The sequence below is a fragment of the Trichosurus vulpecula genome, chromosome 3 (assembly GCF_011100635.1).
Source record: "Trichosurus vulpecula isolate mTriVul1 chromosome 3, mTriVul1.pri, whole genome shotgun sequence".
In the NCBI taxonomy this organism is placed as follows: Eukaryota; Metazoa; Chordata; class Mammalia; order Diprotodontia; family Phalangeridae; genus Trichosurus; species Trichosurus vulpecula.
In genome coordinates, this window is record NC_050575.1 from 343,340,804 (window position 1) to 343,353,949 (window position 13,146).

At 39.2% G+C, this 13,146-nt stretch overlaps 1 protein-coding gene across 1 annotated transcript in view; it reads left to right on the forward strand.

The window, feature by feature from the left end:
* Window positions 1-6,203, forward strand: part of LHCGR (luteinizing hormone/choriogonadotropin receptor) — a 78,252-nt gene extending 72,049 nt beyond the window's left edge. Inside the window, exons 10-11 of the mRNA XM_036752073.1 lie at window positions 2,685-2,765; window positions 5,051-6,203. Coding sequence (XP_036607968.1) covers window positions 2,685-2,765; window positions 5,051-6,203 — 1,234 coding nt within the window. The remainder of the gene's footprint in view (window positions 1-2,684; window positions 2,766-5,050) is intronic.
* The last annotated feature ends 6,943 nt before the right edge of the window (window positions 6,204-13,146 follow it).

Genomic DNA, 13,146 nt, shown 5'->3' on the forward strand with positions numbered 1-13,146 from the left:
AAGATTCTTTAGATTAAGATTCCAGGCTGAAGCACAGACTCTCTCTTCCTGAAGCCTCAAACTCTAGATGCTGCTGGGTGTTGAAGGGCTAGAGTTGGATGCTGCAGGAATGATTGTGCAACTTGGTGTCACAACCCTGACCTACAGCTGCAGTGTACTAGATAACATACAGCTGTATTGAGCAGATGGCCTGAAAGGCCCCTTGGTACCTTTTATTAAGGTTTTTGTGAAGATAAAGAGGGTGATGCCAAGTGATAGCATCTGAAAGCCAAGAACATTCACATTTCTTCTCAACAGCAGATTTGTCTCCAGAGAACACACGTACCTGCATAATATGGTATTAGGACTGGAGGGCCCAAAAACATTTGATCCAACATTTGGGGAAGCAGCTGTGATGTAGCAGAAAGATCAGAAGTGGAGTCAGGAAACCTGTGTTCAAATCCTGACTCCCAACATTCACTAGCTCTGTAACTTTGGTTGTCATGCCCTTTTCTCCAATTCGTCAGCCAAAAAACATTTATTAAATGGTTACTATACACCAGGCATACAAAGAAAGGCAAATACAGTCCCTCTCCTCCAAGGGCTTACTTTCTAATAGGAGTAATAACATACAAACAACTACATACGGAATAGCTATATGCAGGATAAATTGGAGCAATTCTTGTCAGAGGGAAGGAGTTAGTGGTAAGGGAGACCAGTAAAAAGCTTCTTGCAGAAGGTGGGATTTAGCTGACATTTGAAGGAAGCCAAGAAAATCAGGAGACAGAGGTGAGAAGGGAAAGCATTCCCAGGCATGGGGGTAAAGAGTAAAAAGAAATGCAGAGAGGAATAGTATATAAGAAAACTGGAAAGGTAGGAAGGGGCCTGGTTATGAGGGGTCTTAAAAGCCGAACAAAGGAATTGTATTTGGTCCTGGAGGTAGTAGGGATCCAGTGGAGTAGGAGGTGATATGGTCAGACCAGCACTTTAGCAAGATCATTTTGACAGCTAAGTAAAAGATGGATTGAAGGGAGAGACTGTGGGGAGGAAGACAACCAGGCCATTGCAGTGCTCCTACCTTACTAAAGTGATAGTAGTGTCAGAGGAGAAAAGGTTTATAGGAAATATGTGAAGGTAGAATTGACACCCTTCTGGCAATAATAGATGGGATGGAGGGGGTGAGAGTGAGAAGTCAAGGATAACACTAGGTTGACAACCTAGGTGACTGGGAGGTTGGCTGTGCCCTCCACAACTATAGAGAAATTTGGGGAGGGGGCACAGTTTGGGGAGAAAAATGAATCCTGTTTTGGACATGTTTGGAGTACCTCCTCCATAGCCTCCTCACCAAGCTCCTCATTGCCTGGTGCTCTGGAACACCAAAATCCTGGCTGGTGACTGCTCTCCCAGAACTCTATTTCACAAAAGCCCCTATCATACTACACATTACTCTCTACTTTCTGGCTTCCTCCACCACAGCCTCTTTGCCAATCCTGTTACTGCTCCACCACCACCCCCACTCCAGTTCTGGAACCATTTACCATGAACGAATCAACTCATATTGTTCCTGTACGGAATGTATCAGTCTTTTCCTCTAGGGCCTCACTCACCACTGGTATAACATACTCCCCACTATGTTTTCCTCCCTCCCTGTTTAAACATAAGCTCCTTGAGAAATTATTTTTGCTTTTGTATTTCTATCCCCAATGCTTAGCACAATACTTGGCACAGAGTAAACACTAAATATTTGGGTTTTTTAAATTTATTTCATTCCTTTATTCTCTGGGTTTCATGGTCCCCATCCATGAGACAATTGGATTCTTAAAAGTCTCCCTCATTGCTAACATTTTGTGACTCTGTATCTGTGAAGTGTAATCTTACAAGTAGACATAGAAAGGCACCCACTCATAGTTTTATAAAAGATAGTTCATCCCTAACTCAACCCACCCTCCTAATTTTGTACAAGGGGGTTTGTGTAAAGGTCAACATGGCTAAAAAAAGATGTAAAGTTATCTTGTACATCTCTTAATATTGATATTATCACATCTTACTATCCTCTGTGCTCTTTTTTTAATCCATTTTCCCTTTGTACTTAGCCCTAGCTTGTTCATAGGTGTGCAAATGCTGATTTTCTTTTATATTCTTACTATTTTTCCAGATGCCCAATGGCTAATCCATTTAGGGACTTGGGAGATGGAGGGGTTGGAAGAAAACATTTCAGTCCATAAATATAAAAGCATGATATCCAAACTAGAATTTAGGGTCCCAAATCCTCAATTTTCATTCGGTTTTTGCAAAACAGTGCTCAAGATGTGATTCAAAGCCATGAACTTTTACTGGTTACCTACTTACCAAGGCCAAAGCAGAGAGAGGATAGTGATGAACAGCAAGCCTTAATATACTACAAAGGAAGCTTTTAATGAGCATTGAGAAAGCCATGCTTCTTTGTGACAAATATAAGATTTTTTTCTCTCCAGAGCCCACACAAAATACTTAGCATTCAGGAGTGTTTTATCTAAGCTGAGAACACTATAATGACAATTCAGAAGCCTTTAGTTTCCCACCAGGTAGCACTTCAGTTAGGACAATGGTGCAGAACATAGATGCTGGTGTAATAGGTAAAGAATTTGGAGGAACAAAGCATAGATAGACATGATCAGATTTCGTTTAAAGACCAAAAGCTTAACTCCTTCTTTCTTCTATTTTAGCCAGAATAATTCACTTTTCATTTTTGAAAACTTTTCCAAACAATGTGAAAGCACAGCAAGGAAACCAAATAATGAAACATTGTAAGTATTTGCATGCAAAGAAATACAATTCTGAATACATTTCATTATTTTTGATACAAAGGTGTTTTTTTAAATATCAGATCAATCTTGGAAGGGAAGACTGTTGCAAAGGATATTTTAATAGCTGTAAAACAGGAATTTCTTTTTTCAAGTGTCACCTGTGCTATTAAGCTACACTTCTCTTGGGCTAGACAAGACACTCAAAAATGGCACATTACATCTAATTGATTACTGCTTAGTTATATATAACATTTCAAAAATTAATGGATTTATTCAAACCTATTTTGAAGTCACTAATAGCCAGATGATAGCTTAATTTGTCGTGGTTTGAGTCAGGAGAGATCTTTCTCCATTTGGTGTATATAGTAGGTAACTTATAAGTTGGTTTTGATGAATTCTAGACTGTTTCCAAAGTCATCATTATAAGTACCCTGAATTCATCTTTCTGAATAGGGATTTAGGCTAGCTAAACCACCAACTTCTTTAGTTTAAAATTGTCTTGGTGCCTAATCCCGGGGTCTTAATATTTTGAAGCAGAAGAAACAAGAAATGTCTTCCCTGTGTTATTTCATGATAAGAGCAAAACTAATTTCCCCATTGACCAAAGACTCCATTCCCCCAAGACACTGTTGGCAGTGGAAATATGGATCAAGATGGTTGTCTAAAAGCTATACATGAAGAAATTTAGGGAGAAGGGAGAGACTTAGGGGTATTTATACATGGAATAAATATCTTCAAGGCACCCAGAGTTTAATAAGGTATGACTTTTATTGACCTATATCCTCCAACTTCACCTACACTATATTGTGACTATATGTCTATCCTGTTGACATCTCAACCATTTATTTCTAATAGACTTACCTTCAAATATAGATGTTATTGCCACAGAAAAATAATCATTGCTCCATCCTTACATTTCCTGAGGTTCAGAATTACCATTACATGCAAAACCAAGTGCCCCCAAGATAATTACTGTTTGCTCTTCCATATCAGTTTCTTCTCTTTCAGTTCACTCTTTTCTCTGCCTTTTTTAATCTCTTTTTTATCCTTGTCTCACATCTTTAAAGGCAGAAAACTTATTAAAATTGAAATGCATGAGATGGGAACTGATATATCACACAGTTAATAAAGAGGCAAAGATTCCTATATCAAGTTATTTTCATCTCCATAACTGCACTTGGAGAGTAGTATCCCTTTGGTGAGCATCTATCTCCCTTCTCTCATGTGTTAACATCTGTTTTCCAAAGTGCTCTCTATATTATTATTCACATCAAACATCTCTTTGAAAGCCCAGTTCTTAAGACTTTTTCCCCCTATCATTTTCTTATTTCATAAGGCAGATTATTGGGTTGGGGCAGGGGAAAGAAGTATAAGTGACCAAGTATAATTTAAAATGTTTGCAAGGATCTTGACAGAATAATATCAGCTTCAGTAGCCCCTGCTGTTTTAATAATAATCTATCCCTCCCCACCAGAAGGAATGTTTACTGGGCCTGTGTGTGTCATAGTATTATAATCTTGCCCAAACAGAGTGTTCTAGCAACTCCTTCAGAGTTACAGCTATCTTTTTTACTTGGTCCAGATGAGAAATTTCTTTCTATTTAAATGTGTCCCTTAAGCAATAGAACCATTTTCATAGTTTCCTTTTGACACATATCTTCACCATGCCTTTTACTTATCTCTTACAATCATCCATGACCTTATCCCTTCCCTCAAACCCCAGGCCTCCCATATCTCCTAATCTATCACTGACCCTACCTCTACATACTACACTGTTGTTGGTTCAAGACTGAAATCTTGAGGGAAGACAAGTCTACCAGGAGCTACTGCAGATTTTCAATGTGAGCCTTGCAATGAGGCTTGTACTCTACTATAGAATAACAGCTTGATAGTAGTTTGGCTGGCAAATAAATGAGATAAATAGCTAAGAAAATGCCAAGAAAGGATTCTTTCAAGTTTAGCAAGCATATATTGTGTCTCTAAATTTGTTTTCCAAAGAAAATAATCCTCTGTAAACAGCTTCATTAAGTCTTCGCATCGATGTGCACAATCTATAAAAAAAAAGTCTAAATGGTGTTTTCTTTCTTTCTTAAAGAACTCCTACATCAATTCAGAGTTCTGAGATAATTTAACAAATAAATGTGAGACCAGGGTTTGTTGTGGTTTTGCTTCCTTTTGTTTTTTTGGCTTAAAAAAACAGTACTAAAGATAATTCTTGCATTTTTTGTACTCAGAACCAAAGAAAATTTCTTAAGTTTACAACCAATTAAGATATTCTTCTTACAGCTATGCTGCCATCTTTGCGGAGAGTGATCTAAGTATCTGGGATTATGACTATGGCTTCTGCTCACCTAAAATGCTTCGATGTGCTCCTGAACCAGATGCCTTTAATCCTTGTGAAGACATCATGGGCTATGACTTCCTTAGAGTCCTCATTTGGCTCATAAATCTCCTAGCAATTATGGGAAACTTCACTGTTCTCTTTGTTCTGCTGACCAGTCATTATAAAATGACAGTGCCCCGCTTTCTCATGTGCAATCTCTCCTTTGCAGATTTTTGCATGGGGCTGTATTTGCTGCTTATTGCCTCAGTCGATTCTAAAACCAGAGGTCAATATCATAACCATGCCATAGATTGGCAGACAGGAAGTGGTTGCAGTGCTGCTGGTTTTTTCACTGTGTTTGCAAGTGAACTTTCTGTCTACACACTCACTGTAATCACTCTAGAAAGGTGGCACACTATTACATATGCCATGCAGCTAGATCGAAAGCTACAACTGAGGCATGCCGTGCTGATTATGCTTGGAGGCTGGCTATTTTCCATGATATTTGCAACGTTGCCCCTTGTGGGTGTTAGCAATTACATGAAGGTCAGCATTTGTCTCCCCATGGATATCGAGACCACTCTCTCCCAAGCATACATATTGATCATCTTGGTAATCAATGTGGCCGCCTTCATCATCATTTGTGCTTGTTATATTAAAATTTACTTTGCAGTCCAGAATCCAGAGCTTGTAGCAGCCAACAAAGATACAAAGATTGCCAAGAAAATGGCAATACTGATATTCACTGATTTCACCTGCATGGCGCCTATCTCCTTTTTTGCCATCTCAGCTGCATTCAAAGTACCACTCATCACAGTGACCAACTCCAAAATTTTACTGGTGTTATTTTACCCAGTTAACTCCTGTGCAAATCCATTTCTGTATGCAATTTTCACAAAGGCCTTCCGAAGGGATTTTTTTCTTTTACTGAGCAAGTGTGGCTACTGTAAGAACAGAGCAGAACTTTATAGAATGGAGAATTTTTCAGCTTATACCTCCAACTGCAAAAACAGCTCCCATGGAGCAAATAAGGCCCCTCAAAACACACTGAAGTTGTCCACTTTCAAATGCCAGTATACCACGGTCCTCGAAGAGACTTGTAGCAAAGGATGTTAGTTATAATGTAACTTGTAGCACTGTAGGTTCGCAGTTGAATTAATACTACTGAAATTAAAGTATGCTTCTACAACTTTGTTAGTTATCAGTGATGTTTACACAAGTATTTGTTTTGCACAATCATTTGCTCTTCAAGGTAGCCACGTGGAGTAGTGGATAAGGAGCTGGCCCTAAAGCCAGGAAGTCCTGGGTTCAAGCCCTGCCTCTGACACACTTCGGCCATGTTAGCTTGGGCAAATCTTTCAAGCTCTCAATGCAATGGACAGGACTCTAAGACTATGAGATACAAAGAGGCTGCCAACCTGCACTGGTGAAGGGAATTTCCTCACCTGAGAGATCTCTATACCATCGATATCACAGGTCCAATTCCTATCCTTGTCCTATTTGTTCTTGGATTCAGAGGGCTCAACTACACCTCTAGACCATCATATCCATTCTCCTTCCACAGGGTGTTATATTTCTAAGACATTCATAACAATGTAAGCATCTAACATCTCTTATTTGCTCTGTGCAGCTTTTAAACACCGTGAGGATATCAAAATGTTATATTTGTTGCTTAGTAAATGAAATGTATTAGGGAAATAGATCTTTAGAGGCACCATCTTTTTACTTCAAATAAAAGAAAATTTTGACGTACTATAATTTTTATACTTTTGGTGGTAAACCAATACAAATATGTTAACTCTCTGGTAGGCGGGGGCTTTGTTACTACATGTGACATAGTGGTTTTCATTTGAAGAGGGGTTTTTTGTAGACTCTTTTGACTTTTCATTAAATACATTATAGTCATCACTATAAAGCTCTTTCTCAATACATCTATTCTAACCCCCAATCTTTATTTGATGGCACAACAAAAACTGCCTCTTTATATATATACTGTACTCTTATTAAGAATCTCTCTTGTTTGATGTATTGATTACTTTTGTTGAACTTTGTCTTCCTCTTTTTTTATTTGATATAGGGAGAGGCTCTCTGGGTGGAGGGACACAATGGGAAAATCAATGATATAAACACAAAAGATATCAATAAAATTTTTTTAACGATAAATGTGACAAATTCTGAGAAATTTTGGAAGGCTTGTGTAGGAACTGAGAGAGAGAATGAAGTTAGTGAAATCAGAACAATTTTCATGATGACCACAATAACGTAAAGGAAAATAACACCAAGCAACTTCAGAGCTCTGGATGGAGAAGTGATCGGTCCTGCTTTCAGAGGTCTGAGAGTGACACACAACAGCTGCCCCTCAGCTAAGAGGTGGGGAACACATAAAGGATTTGTTTTACTTCAATACAGTCCTTTCTTATAAGAAAAGCTTCTATTGTGGAGAGGAAGGAAGGAGCCAAGAGCAATATTTTTAAAAAAAAACACATCAATAAAGAGATTTTTTAAATCTCTTCTGTGATTATCCTTTTTCCTATTTTCATATATTCTGCATCTTTAACAGTCTATTGCCTTTATCCAAAAACATTCCTCAATTTATCTGGCATTCATGAGTTTCTCCCTGAAATAATATGAAAATAAAATGCCAATTTCTCAGGCCTCTATAACCATACACTATAAACTTTTTGATTCATATATAAATTCAAAACCCAAAAGAAGAAAGTAGGCAAGAAAGTAGAAAATATAATAACACCTATTCTTCTCTAGGTATTTCACCTGAAATAGGTCTCAATTCACTCTAAATTGAACATATATAGAGTTAGGTGAAAGTCTGTATGCCTACACTGAAAATTACTTTGATGACATGTGACACATATTAATCTTGATTATCTATATTATGCTATATTATAACAAGTCTAAGAAATATTTTCTCCAACACTGGTTTGAAAAGTCATCTATGACTCATCACAACCCCCCACCCTTCCCTCCCCTCTCCAAGTCTTATTCTTCTTTTGTACTGTTTGGAATGCATCCATTCTTTTCTTTCCTGCTAATTCCACCCTCATTCACTCCATCACCTCACACCCAGACTTTTGTTATCAAAAGCTTCCCAAGTAGTCTCATCGCCTCCAGTTTCTACCTTCAACCTATCCCATACACTGCTACCAGAATCTTAGTAAAACTCCACTTTCAATCAAACTCAGCAAACATTTATTAAGCATCTGCTGTATGCAAGGTTCTGAGATCTTCTGAACTCAAAGGACTCATGGTATACTAGTAGAAAACTAATACTTGCACAAGTACACTTTCATATCTTAATGTGTCTATGTCATAAGTACAAGTTCAAAGAAGAAAAGGACCACTTCTGGCTAAGGGTACAAGGAAGGCTTTATGGAAGAAGTTGCATTTAAGTTGAGCCCTGAAGGATAAGTAAGACTTCAACCCATGAGGATACTGGGGACAGTATTCTGGGAATAGGTAAGGGCATAATAATAACAAAATTAATGATGATGATAACAACTAGCATTAATGTTGGCAAAGTACTTTACATATAACAACCCTTTAAAATTGGTGCTATTATCCCCATTTTATAGGTGCAGAAGGAGGTTGATTTGCTCAGAGGTACACAGCTTATAAGTGTCTGAGGCAAGATTTGAACCCAGGCCTTCCTGCCTCATAGCCTGTGATTCTCTATCCAGTGAACCGACAAGGTGCCACATAAACAGAAGCATAGCTTCAGATCAAGGCAATAAGAATTTATCAAGTGCTTACTATGTGCCATGTACTGTGCTAAATGCTAGGAATACAAACACAAGCAGAAAGGTAGTCAATCCCTGCCTTCAAGAAGCTTACATTCTAGTGGGAGAAGATACCACATAAAAGGAAATTTAAAAAGGCCGAGGTAGGAAAGAGAAAACCCTCTGGCTGGACATGGGACTAAAGTCCACAGAGTGAGGAATGGAATCTGGAGAGGAATGGATGTGGGGAAACTCGAGGTATATTTAGGGAAGAGCATCCCAGTTTAGCTCACATCTATTACAGGTGAAAGAGAATGCTCTGGAGTAAAAATGGATCAGGAGATTAAAGCCAGTGCGTGGAGCATCCAGCATGCACAGCAAAAGAGCCAGGACTTCATCTGATAAGAGTATTCTGAGCAAAAGACTAACAAAATCAGACACAGGCATCACAGAGAGCACCCAGCAGGGCTGTGTAGGATGGACTCAGGGTGATACTGTGGCAAGAGACCAGCTCTGCGCTCAAGAAAACAGCAGCTCAAATCCTGACTCCACCACTCACCACCCGCATGACCTCGGTCAAGACCGTTCATCTCTCATGGCCTTGGTTCACTCCTCCGTAAAATGAAAGAGTTGGGCTAGATGGCCTCTGAGGTCCCACCTGACTCTAGATTGATGGTCCTGTGATTGGAAGAAAGATTGCTTAGGACTGACTGCAAAAAGCAAGGGCCTGCCGTAGAGCGGAGACAGAGGTAGCAGCAATGGAATGGAGGGAGTGGGTATAGGAGGTACCGTGGAGGCACATGATGACTTTGAAAAAACTCAGCAACTAATTAGATTTGGGATCAGGGTGGAGTCAAGGATGACTGAGGTTTCCCACAAAGCAGAGGTGCCTGGGAGAATGATGGTGTGATAAACAGGAAAAGGACAACTGGGAGGAAGGAGGAGATTTTTGTGGGGGTTGCAGAGAGAGAAATAACATCTTTTGAGCTTGAGATCCCTATGGCAAATATCTAGATATGCCACAGCTATGAAGTCTAGGCCCACAGTGACATCCATCACAGGGAAGGGATATGGGTAACATGCTTCTACAATTAAAGAACTCCACCCCATCTGGTGAGACAAAATGTTCTTCCCCTCCCCACTCCCACCCCACCCCCCCCCTCCCAGTGCTTACTGCTCTCTCCATAGTGTGTTTTTCCCTGACCTGCTCTGTAATTGCCATCTTTGGACTTCTGCTACAAACTCCTCTGTCACTCCTGTCTAGTCCTTTGATGCCGTGATCACACAACATTCTCTGAAAAGGACTTGTACCATACCTTCTTTTTTGACAAGGTGGGAAAAGGGGAAGCATGGATAAGACGTTCAGGGCTAGAGATACAAATTTGGGAGTCATCCCCATAGGTGTGAAAGCTGAAACTACTGGGTGAAAGAGGGCACCAGGGAAGAAAATGTAGAGGGGAGAAAGGGTTACAACATAAGCCTACATCAATGGGTAGGGAAGAAGAATAAGAGTCATTGAAAGGGCAGAGGCAGAAAGAAAGCCATAATGGTTTCACAAAAGCCCACAGGAGGCATCCATATTCATTATGGAGGGGTGATCATTAGTGTCCTACGATGAAGAAAGGTCAAGGAATCACAGAATTCAGCCTTAGAAAGTAGCTCCATGGGCATCTAGTCCAACTAGTATCTGGAGAAATTCCCACAACATAGCAAATAAATGTTCATCCAACCTCTGTTTGGACACCTCCAGTGAGAAAGAACACACTACTTCCAGAGACCATCCATTCCACTTTTAGACAGCTATCATTATTAGGAAAGTGTGTGTCTGTGTGTGTGTGTGTGTGTGTGTGTGTAGATATCAAGCCTAGATTTATCTCCTTATAACTTCTACCCCTTTTTGTAGTTCATCCTCTGGGGAAAAAAACAGAACCAGTCAAATCCCTCTTCTATATGAGAGTCTTTTAAATGTTTGAAGACAGCATTAACCTTCCCCCAAGTCTTCTCTTCTCCAGCCTAAACATCTCCATTTCCTTCAGTCAGTTCTCATCTGGCATAGACTTAAGGCTCTTCATCACTATGGTTGTCCTATTCTAGAAGATGAGAATTGAGAAGAATTCATTATCTTACTAGCCTTGATGAGGAAGTGATGGGAAAGTCACTGGTGTCCTCAGAGTACAGAGTCAGCATAATGTCTGGGAGAAAAGCCACATTGCAAGAGGTTGAGGGGTGGGAAACAAAGTAAGGGCTGTGATTTTAGTGTATGCTTTCTGGAAGTTTATAAGATATTGGCAGTGAAAGGGCCATGATAGGATAGTCATTCAAAAGCAAGGTCATTTGAGGATTCATGTTTGTTTGTTTTTTAGGAAAAGCAAGACCTGAACATGTTTGTAAAAAGAAAAGCCAGGAAAGGAAAAATTCAAGTTACAGAAGAGAGAAGAGATGACTAGCTCCCTGAAGAAGGGATAGGACTGGGAGCACAGATAGGAAGGTTAGTTTTCATAAGGCCATGTTGTTGTTGTTCAGTCATTTCAATTATGTCCAACTCTTCATGACCTCATTTGGGGTTTTCTTGACAAAGATACTGGAGTGGTTTGCCATTTCCTTCCCCAGCTTGTTTTACAGATAAGGAAACTGGAGCAAAGAAGGTTAAGCCACTTGCCCATGGTCACATAGCTAGCAAGTATCTGAGGTCACATTTGAACTCAGGTGTTCCTGACTCCATGCCTAACACTCTACCCACTGTGCCACCTAGCTGCCCTAAACTCTTTATGCTAGCATTCAAAGCCCTTCACAATCTAGCTCCAACATACTTTCCCAACATTAGCATTTGCTATTCTCCTAAAGCCTCCACTCCATTCAGACAAGCCCACCTTCTATGTGCTGAATATTCCCTGCCTCTGAGTTTTTATTCATTCTGTCCCCTTACCTGGCACACTATCACCTGCTTCTCTCCATATGAATCCCACTCATCCTTCAAAGCCTAGCTCAAACCCAATTAAAACTTCTCTAAGCACCCCAGGCCATAGTAATCTCTCCTTTAAAATCCTTTAAAATTAACCTATACCACCAATTGGCATTCATCATATATTGCTTTGTATTTAATTATTTTTTCATATGTGTCTGTCTCCATGAATAGAGAATAAACTTTCAGTGTAGATATAATATCATATTTTTGTATCTACCACAGTGCCTTGTATATAGTTGATGCTTAATATCTGTCAGTTGGTCAAATTTTAATTACTGAAGTACCAAAAAACCTTGCTAAACGGTATCCCTATAATACTCAACAAATACATCATCCTCACCACCACCACCAAGGCTGGAATTAAAACAAACAGAACGAATTTTCTCAACCAATATAATTTCTACAAAATTGTACTTCCCGTATGCAAAAAACACAATGTTTGGTGCACAAGAATGTTCACATTACCATTTTGTCACATATAATATTAAGCTTGGTTTTTGCCACAAAGAGTATTAACCCTGGTAAGATGGGATGTAGCTCAAAAGAGCTTATAAATCTGGCCTAAGTGCTATAGAAATGGAGTATCACTCAACCCTTGTAAGACACTTTGGAAAACTTGTTTTAGTTCCTGCAAACCTCTATCATTAAGTTCACATACATATTAAGAATCTCTAAACCACAAAACGTCCAAGATAACTGTGTTCATAAACATTTCAGCCAGAAATTTATCTTTTTTTATTCAATGCATACAACATTATACAGTATTTCCATTCTTTCAGTAAAGGTACCACCATGGGCATCGTACTTATAATTTAGCTTTCCAATTATAAATCAGTCTTCCCACCTGCTTTGGAGTGTATTTACATGAAAAACAGCATAAAATTAACCTGCTGACATGATAGTCAAAATAAAATCCCCCTCTAAATTTCCCACTTCACCACCCCAATTAACTGATGCTGTTTACTTGAAAGTTATTAGTTTTCTACATAGCTTAAATCTCTGAAAATGAGTGTATCAACTGGAATTTGAGTCTTATTACCCTATGAAGGCTGTTTGAGCTGCATACATAATTATGCATAAATATTACAGGTGCAGTCTGAGTTATTCTGCATATTAAGTAAAATAGGCAAAGCAGGTGTTAGTAGTAGGTAGCTGACCTACTCCAAAAGAGAAGAGTCTAGATAGAAGAAGAGATAATTAGAATAAAAGTCAGGACATTTGTCATGTTGTCTCACACTGAGAAAAATACAACCCTTATAGGCCTCATTTAACCCATATCTAAAGTGTGTATATATGTTTGCTACCAATGCGCCACTTAGACATTGTTGATCTCTCTTCTTTAGATTGTCATGACACTGTT